The 10,329-nt window shown below is 35.5% G+C and overlaps 1 protein-coding gene across 1 annotated transcript in view; it reads left to right on the forward strand.

The window, feature by feature from the left end:
• Nucleotides 1-7,394, forward strand: part of LOC100368072 (ankyrin repeat and IBR domain-containing protein 1-like) — a 65,893-nt gene extending 58,499 nt beyond the window's left edge. The window contains exon 23 of the mRNA XM_085496071.1: nucleotides 39-7,394. Within this exon, the coding sequence (XP_085352197.1) occupies nucleotides 39-1,300 (1,262 nt within the window). The 3' untranslated portion in view covers nucleotides 1,301-7,394. The remainder of the gene's footprint in view (nucleotides 1-38) is intronic.
• The last annotated feature ends 2,935 nt before the right edge of the window (nucleotides 7,395-10,329 follow it).

Below are 10,329 nucleotides of genomic sequence, written 5' to 3' on the forward strand. Positions count from 1 at the left end.
TAATACTTATTGACTCAGGTTTATTTTTTTTCTACCAGATAACCCTGAAGCCAAGGTCCCTGTTATTGTTGACATTAGTGACTTACTCGGGGAGAGTTCTAGTGAGGAAGATTCTGCTGAGTTCAGTATTGGTTTCCCGATTACAAAGTGCAATCAAACTGATGTGCAATATGCTAGTGACTGTTCTTCATTTAGAAGAAGTGAACTCGCTAGGAAGGCTAGTAGTGAAGACTTAGATGATGAACTTTATATACCAGAGGTGCGTGTTCATGCTCCAACTTCAGAGGCTGAGTGTGATAGAAGTGAAAGTGGTGCCACTGGAAGAAAAAATGTGATTGTGAGCGAGAAAACCTCAGATGCTGTGTTGGGTAAACAGAAAGCTGCTTTTCCTGCTTTGAGAGTCCGAGAACATTCTTTGCTGAGAAGAACTTCAAGTGGGCCGGACTCTCCAACCCAGGATAATCCAATTTCAGATCTGTTGTGTTTGCCAAATGCACATAGCAGAGTTGTGCGCTCACTGAGTGCACCACAGGAAGGTGTCATGTCAAAGTCTGAACCCAACTCGCCTGGTTTACAAAGAAATAGGCGAGTGGAGAGCTCACCGACTGAGCGAGGGTTTATGGATTCCAGGGACAGTCCTCACACTTGGGATGCCAGCTTCTTGGACTATAGGGTTTGCCGGAGTACTCAAGGTAGTCCCAGGTACCATCGCTATGGAGCTGGTCGTGGGGATGCAGAAAGTCAATTTAAAGAAGGAAAAGTGGATGATATTTGGCAACGGAATGTAGAGGACATATGGCAAAAAATGTCACCCATAAAGAATACAAAATCTGAAAACCAAATCTCCAGTGGGGTATCTTCATCTCAAACCTTGGAGAAAGCTTTTGAATCAGTCCATTTTCCTTTCAAAAATAAAATGCAAGAACACAATGATATGCCCAGAGAAGTCGTACCAATTTCATTAGACTACAGGGAAAATAGATTAGCCACAAAGAAGAATAGACACTCTGTCTACAGCTCTTCCCCATCACAAGCTAACACTCTAGAAGTGGAGCCACGAAGAAGTCGTTCAGTAAGTCCTTTACCTAGACGAGCTAAGAAAGAGCTAGTTACAGCAGATGGAGCAGTATGTGAAGTTTCATGTCAGATGACTTCTGTCCCAACTGAAGACAATACAGTGAAAGGTGCATCTGGGGTGACTAAAGGAAAAAGCGACCGCAGAAAACGACGTGAAAGACGTAATCGAAAAAAAGACAAGGAAAAGGAAAAAGAGGAAGCTGGCTGGCAACTTTATGTGTAATCACCGATTGTCCAATGAATATTGATATTTGGGAAAGCCTCTTCCTACTGATAAGCATTTCATGTAGTAGAGTATCTTCCCCACCTTAAATACTTCACGCATGAAAAAAACTTTCATGTTTACAGCATTGTGCACTTCTGTTTGAACTCACGAATATAACGGTTGGATTTTTATCAGTGCTCCAACCAGCAGTCCCAAAATGTTTTAATGTCCTCTTTATAAACAGAACAATACGTACTTACTTATTTTTCCATGTTCACTACTGAAATTAATTATTAATCAATTTTAATTGCCCAAATTTTATCGTCTGAAATGTTTTCTTAAAAAAGAAGACTTTTTGAACCCTCCACAATGTCCTTTGTCTTATAATGTAGTTGATGCATTGAGCCTGATTTGCTGCATGCTGTCTAAATCGTAAGGTGTCACTGGGATAAACTATATGTTGTTTCTCATCCATGGCTGTGTAGTGTTTTGTCATACAGTTACTGCCATTGAAGTTTACAAGAAATGACTGAAAATATTTTTTTTTTTTTTGATGATGATGATGAAAAAGATCTGTATTTTTCAGTGTCTATTTACACAATCCTGTCTGTCCTGTCTTATGTTTTACTGGTTTAATAATTTAAAACTTACGGCTTAAAATTTTATATGAAGATATTTTGTCATTATCGATTTTCTTTCTTGTGCATAATTCAAATACTAATAAATGTTTATTGCTACACATATTCACAATTTCTTAAAAGGGTGTTAAAAAACATGAAAATAAATTTAAACGAAAGTTAGTGGAATTTTAATTCCGAAGCATGAAAATAAGTTGGCAATAAATCATTGGATTCACAAGTTTCCAGTAGATATACATGTATGCATGATCAACTAAACCCCCAAGGAATAGTGACTCAAACCATCATAAATTATTACTTTTTGTGACTAATTAATACGATCATTCAATTCAGACAAACAAAATGGCTAACTATGGAGTGATGATGAAATAGTGCATTTGTAGAGTTAACATTTATTGGCCATCTGAGCAATTTAAAACCATATAAAGTGGATTTTAAAGTCACCATCTAATTTTGAAAGATGTCCAAAAATAGTCTCATACCATTGTTCGGCTTGTATTATCTTCAATACATTCACAAAATACAGCCAATTGCCAGGTGTAATAGGTAGAACACATTCTGGCCTGTTCCAGAAAACATATTGATTTTTGCAAAATTGTTAAGGTAATACCATATAATAATTTAAAAGATTTTTAGAGCCAAAATATACAAGAAAAATGTTCAGATTGGGGCAATACAAAGTTATCCATTTTTATTCATTTTTGTTGGTTCTGCCTAGTTAGTTTACCTAAAAATAGCTTGAAATATTATATAAAATATGCATGGTATTGTAAATACTAGTGGTTTACTGACAGACTTACAAAAAAAATGACTTCTGTTTTCAAACGCCAAACAGTTTATTTGTAAGTACATTTGAATAAAAAAAAATATTTTTAATATAAACATTCACGTCCATAAAATACATGTTCAAACAGGGCTCTCACCATATAATATCCCTCTTAGTTATTAGTTAGCATGTCACTGACCCTTAAACTTCAGAATGTAGGAACCCTGTCCACCAACCAATGATATAAATGATTCACACATGCACAACATGCAATACAACAAATGGCTTCAATATGTAAACCAATTTTGGGAGTATAACAACTACAGTTAACCCAACATATGCTCGCACTATATTTGAAGTGATACATTTTCCATACTATAAATCTTTTTCTTGATTTTTATGTCTGAGCATATATTCTTATAGAAATGCAGAATAAAATGATAATTTAATTCCTCTCGACAATTAGCTAGTTTTACCTGAAACTATGTGCATGAGATGCTCTTGAAAACGATCATTTTGCATGCGGCTTTTACAAAGATTCTTACATATGGCCAGTTATGTATCAATTATGTTTTTGATAATGGCATGCATTTGCAAATAATTTTATTTTTTACGCATGTTACTATTCAAATGCACATTATTTTCCCACTAAATGTGCTACTGTAATGTTAATATTTTTCTTTAATTGCTTTTATCACTTAAAACGACACTGCATGTGTGCATTCTTCTGTGATTGTTCTTCTGTAATGTGTAATCACGTCTGTAAAGTAGCGAGACAAATCTTGAGAAGATAGTGTCAGTTTCGCAGTTTTTACCTTATGCGCATACACATGCACAGTTATGTCAGCAGTGTTAATTGAAGCTTGGACCAAGCGTCCATGATTGGTTGACATAAAAGTGCAGTTCATTGGTTGTTAGTCCCCGTTCGGACGCAGTCCGAAAACGGGGACTTATGTTTTGCCCTGTGTGCGTCCGTCCGTCCGTGATCACCTGTATCTCCAACATGCATGGACCGATTAAGTTCAAACTTCACTCATACATCACACATTATATGGGACATATGCACATGCATTTTTTTCATGATCTGATTAACGATAGCCGAATAGCGGCCATTTTAAGGCCGAAAATGCATCAAAATCGCACATTTTCACCATTCCGAACCGGGATCTCAGTTATGCATGGACGGATTTTGTTCAAATTTGGTACATACATTAAACATAATAGGACCTTGATGCACGTCATTTTTTTTTTTGGATCGGGTTCGAAATGGCCGACTGGCGGCCATTTTGTTTTAAAGAATTCAGTTCTGGATCCGTATCTGAGACATGCTTGGATTGATCGAGTTCAAACTTCACACACACAAGGTACATCATGTCACAAATATGTATGTGCATTTGTTTCATGATCTCATTAACGATAGCCAAATGGGGGCCGCTTTGAGGCCGAAAATGCATTGAAATCGCACATTTTCACCATTCCAGACCCGTATCTCAGTTATGCATGGATGGATTTTGTTCAAATTTGGTACATACATTAAACATAATAGGACCTTGATGCACGTCTTTTTTTTTTTTTTCGGATCAAGTTCGAAATGGCCGACTGGCGGCCATTTTGTTAAAGAATTCAGTTCTGGATCTGTATCCAAGACATGTCTGGATTGATCAAGTTCAAACTTCACACACTCATGGTACATCATGTCACAAATAGATATGTGCATTTGTTTCATGATCTGCTTAACAATAGTAGAATGATGGCCATTTTAAGGCCGAAAATGCATCAAAATCACGTATTTTCACAATTCCAGAACCGGATCTCAGTCATGCATGGATGGATTTTGTTCAGATTTAGCACAATGTGTTGTACATATGCAGGTGCATTTCGGTCATGATCTGCTTTGAATGTATATGTCACTCAAATATGAACGGAACGGGGACGTGTCATTGACAATGACTTGTTAACATTTAACACTGTTGTAGTATGTAATACCAGACCACTCAAAACAGTTGTGGGTTTGACTTGCTATTTGTATTTACAATACAATATATACATATATTTCAATACACCAACAGTGGCAGTCACTCTTTCTTGTTTTTTTAGTTTTAGTCTGACTACAAGAAAGATTGGAACGGCAATAAGCTCCCACAAATGTTTTGAAATTTAGTGTCAGCACAAAATAAATCCTGTGAAATCAATAGAGGGAAAAATGGATTGGACAGGACTTCTTTACACTTGCACAGCATTATACAGATTCCTGTCAGCATAACTTTTGACTTCACTTATCCAATACTATTATACAATGACGGCATAATTTTGGAAAGGTACAATGCAAATGGTGCTGTTTAGTTTTCTATTAACATCATTTACATATTTCTAAATGTAGTGTGGGTCCAATAAATAGATTTTTTAGTGCATCCAAAATTTAATTTTTTACAATATGTATTTTAGTTGGCACTTGTAGATATGATTTGTAAATTATTGGTTAGTTTTAATATCTTTTTTATTTATTTATTGAGGCTCCTTTATACTGAGCTTGGTGTGGCTTTGAGAACACTCGACTGCCAAATATTTTCTGCTTTTCATTTGTGAAAATCTGTTCAATGTTTTTGTTTCATTATTTGAGATATATATCGAAAACAATAAATGTTCTATTCATCTGGATGAGTATATGATTGCTGACAGAGGCTACCTTTTGTAATTGCATTTGAGGTTTTTAACGGGCATATAAGTGGAGGAAATTATGAATTTACAAATATACAGAACAATTGTCATTTCGTTTATGTAGTGATTTTTATAGCAGATCTGATGTTTTGCATATCAAAATTGACTGGTAGGACAAAGCACATCAAACCTGTAGAAATGTGACCGTGTTCAATTGGATACTGTGTTTCTATTACTTTTTTGTTTGTTTACAAGTTTGAGTGTATGTCCATTTGTGTCCTGGGAGCAATTGATCATCTTTTGTGTTTTGTGTTGTCTTATGGCTATTCTAATTTGTGATGACTTGTCACATATTCAATGATGCCTTTAGATGGGTCAGTTGTTGTGGCTCATTATTTGACTACTATTATTGAACATTTATATGCATCATACTGATGTGAATACATTGAATTATATATCGTAATATATATGTTACATGGCACTTCACAGATTGGGAAACAAATTGTGAAATACAATTGATTTTAACCCAATTTACTTGTGTGCTCACTGCTGATTTCTGTAACTAAGCTGTCAGTCTCTTGGTTCGATTAAAAAATGGGCGTAGACATGGGCGCCAATCATGTTTTCAAAATCATAGGAGCAAATTATGTGCAGCGCAATTGAGTTATAAGACGTGTTTTTGGCGCATGGTCATGTTTGGAACAGTGAACACGATGACAAGAGAGAAAGGAAAACTACTCGTATTTGAGTGGTACAGCTAAATACTATGGCTCTTTCTGAGAGCTCAGCCTCGGAGTCATCTGTAACACAATTTCTGATCGGTACGATTTCTGACCTACACAACTTGTACACGCTCAGATGTAGTTAGTTATGTGCACCAGTGGCCATATACTGGTACTCAAAATAGAAAGAGCGATTCCCTAAATCTGATTTAAATGTTGAATAAGATGAGCTAAACTTCTTGTTTACTTTCTACCACCCTCTGCTGTATCATTGTAGATGAAGTTCAAAGTAAATGAGGGGAAATGTCTGTCCTCGTTGTTGATTTAATCATAGACACTCTTGTGGTTACATTAACCCAGCGTTATCCAATGTGTTTTCAAACTGCTATTAACCAGGTTCTTTTGGGTCAAGTTTGATTTTAGTATCTGTTCTATGTATATTTGTTAACTACCAATTACAATTATCTTTATTTTCTCGTTGCAATAACTCAAACAATTGTTACCTCATCATCTTCAAATCGCGTCACAATCACTACAAAAATGTCAACCAAGTTCAATGTAGGTGTAAATAGCCAGTCCTATTTTCAAGAGTAACTGTTTTGTGGAATATGTAGACTGAATGGATAACTAGATATTAGTAATATGCTCCCCGTAAGCTGTCAATTATATAAGTGATTTAAACCGTTAAGTTGTTTCATTGCGAGTATAGTTAAAAATACAATAAGTTAGTTTCCATTTATACCACCTTTTTAAATTGATCTCGTATTTAATTTTGCTTATATAGATATTCCTGTACTATTGTTTGGGAACTTTTATACCATTCATGTTATATAATTATATAAGGGACATTGAGATTAAAACCGTACGTTATTTTTGAAATATTAATTATATTTTAATGTAATTTTGATGACTTCATTGTTCTCGTCTATTTTTGGTCAGAATTTTTCCTCTTCCAGTATTTTCCACCCAAATTATTGCAATTCTTATGTACATTTATACAAGATCGTACATCGTATTTATCCATCCATTTGTTTTTGTGTTTTTTAATCTAGATTATCAATGGGCAAGGTTGTAATAGTTAAAATGTTTGTAATAACAGGGACGGGGGTGTATCACGTTGGCAATATGACCAGTGTTGTAATTTGCTTAGTTCAGGCGTTGTCTTGTATGTTTCCACTTCTTTTAATGGTTACGTATATTTTATGTTTTGGATGTCTTTAGTTTCTTCAATCTTTTTAAAATTATTTGTAGATTTAAAGTACAGAGTATACTTATTATGTTGTATAGAAAATACAGTTGAAAATAACAGACTGTGGTCCTATTTATTAGATCATGTGTTGTCTTTTTCATCTCAGGACGCTAAAATGACTTGAAATTGCATTTGCAGCGTTGTTTTTTGATCCAACGCATTTCGAGCAGAAACCCTATTGTTTTACTGTCAAAATATCAGATTCAAACTCGTATTTTCCTTTTTCTATTGTACGTTGCGGGAAAGGTACATGTATACATTGTTGTCGCTCTTGCAATAAGTTCCTAACACTTGAATTGTGAAAGGTAAGAACTGACATACCCACCCATTAGTCTTAACGCAATAGTCATATACGGATTGCAAGCACGTTGGACATTAGACAAAGTATATTTAACTTGTGCTATAAGGTGCCACATAAAATGAAATAGTCTCGGAGCATTAAAACAAATTAATGTACAAAAGAATGGTACCCTAATGTTAAGACCAAAAAGTGATATAAAGCGTTTTGCAAAAGAGTTGCCGGTAGCACTCACCAAATATCTGTCTAAGTAGTCAATTCTTGATGGGACTTCCTACATAAGACACATGATGTTGTACTAAAGAGAGATCATCGGTCTGTTTTTTTTTTCACCAGCTATGATATTCTCCATAGAAACTCTTCAATGTTGAGATATTGTTTTCACTTTGGAATACAAAATTAATGCTTTGTAGAAAGACATTGCCACCAATCTTGACAAATATGTTGTCAATAAAATATTTTGAGGTTATTCGCTGCCAACAAAGACATATCGCAATATATCACGAGTTTTAAGTTCGATGTTCTCGACTTATTAGTTGATAGTATTTACACATTGACTGCGATATTCACATAAAAAAACTGAACTAAATGAGATAAACAATGAGTATGATATTACACGGGTCTGTATAGTTTGTTATGACGTAAAGATGGCGAGCAAAACATGACATTATTTTCTTCCTAGACAAAATACGAAAAAAATACTTAGGAAAAATGATTACGTAAAATTTAATAATAAAATTATATGCTTCACAAAAACCAGAAATCTATCTCGATAAATGATTCCAATGAAATGATACACAAATACGTTACTTTAAAAATAAGCTACTTAATTCATTTTATTTTGATATCGTTCTTCTATCGCAATATGCACCTGTTCCAGGCGTGGTATTTGTGGTCTGTCGGTTAAAATACCTAAAAGTAGATTACATTTAGGCTTAGTGAAATACAATTTTCTGTGATAACTACATGCTTGAATAATTCCAAATTCCTTAGTCCAGATATGCAATTGTATTAACCGTATTATCAGAATTATTAACCTCGTACATTGACTTGTAAAAAGATAAGTAATACACAAGAATACATAGTAATAAATTCAGTGGGCATAAATTATTATAACATGAGATTCCAATAACCGTGTCTACCCAGAACACACGGGGAAACTATTCTGCCAGGATTGTGTGTGACTCCTTGGCCGCTTTGAAACGCAGTAAGTTCAAGTTACCGACTTTTCAATATAATCGCAAGTGTGGTAACTCTACTCGGCTCCGATGGTTTGTGTCTGAGTTCTATTTTTACGATTATATCTCTGCCACCACGGGATCATATGCTTGTCGTTGATTGGTCGGTGCGTTACAGTAGCACTCGAACTCCGCACAGTTCGATACGCGTTACTATTGCGTAAAGCGCAAAGGCCTCTGGGAAGGAGATTGAGTGGCACTACGTTGTGTCGTCACAGGAAGCGCTGTCCCAGCACAGACCTGTGTCATCGAACTCCGCACAGTTCGATACGCGTTACTCATCATCACTGCACAAAACAGCTTTGCATAGAACTCATTTGCAAGACCCTGTCGTTTAACAAAGTTTAATAATATGCGTGAGTCACTCGGTTACTTTAATCGCTTTAATAAGACGTTTCATGCCCCGACTCCGAATAAAATTTCAGTAATTATATTAAAATATACATGACTTGGGTTAGAAAAGTGCAATCCTTTCCTAGATGCCAAAGCATTAGATTGTACAAAAAATGACTTTATAAAGTTACTAGAACCTTTGTGTTCTATGGCTGTTCGAACCCGTTCAAGACAGAAATAGTATTGAAATATTCACCAGAATACAAGATGAACGGAAATGTTAGTAAACCGCGTTCAGTGAAATTAGTCTTTAATGTTTCTTTCCCGACTCTATTCGTTAACAGAACGTTGTTTCATCAAAGTTTTAGTGTATCACGTGGGCCATTTAAATACTACTACATTACCTGGAAAACATAGTCCGCGATAAAATGATTCGTGTTTACGTTTTTACTGAAGTCTAAAATTAATGAATAGTTCGCATGTCACATACGTTTTTTTTCCACTTTTTGTAGTTTGGTTTCAAATGAAACAACCGCGGAAAAATGGCCGTGCGTAGTGAGGTGATTGACCAATCTCACAGGCAGAGTTCTATTACGAATATATCTCTGCCACCACGCGATCTTATGCTTGTCGTTGTTTGGTCGATGCGTCACAGTGGTACTACTTTCAGAGACGCTCACCAAAACATTGCCATGCAAATGCTCGATTTTCGAACCCGACGAATGTGTACGCGTTGTTTGCATATATACTGGCCGTTTTTTCTTACTGTAGCACAAACGGTGTGACAGTAGTACGATTTAGCCGTCAATACCTTTCAGTGCAATCGTTTTTTTTATATTTCTTTGTCCTGCAATCGACAGGACGGTCAGTTTTATGAACCAAGTAACACCTTAGCAACCGTTATTCCGCGATAAAATTTTTTTCTTTTGTAAATTATAACTATTTAACCCGCAAGGAACTCTGGGAAGCAGAATGGGTTTGTGGGACCAAGTTTCGCAAACACGATATACAGAATGTAGAATACGGTGCTACTTGAATACTTGTCATTTTGATGTATCAAGTAGTGGTAAACCCACTCTGACTGCTGGTATTACTGAATATCCGGTAATAGTCGCATATAGGGACGAATTGACGACCACAAGTAC

This window comes from Saccoglossus kowalevskii, chromosome 22 (genome assembly GCF_978046115.1).
Source record: "Saccoglossus kowalevskii chromosome 22, keSacKowa6.1, whole genome shotgun sequence".
Taxonomy (NCBI): Eukaryota; Metazoa; Hemichordata; class Enteropneusta; family Harrimaniidae; genus Saccoglossus; species Saccoglossus kowalevskii.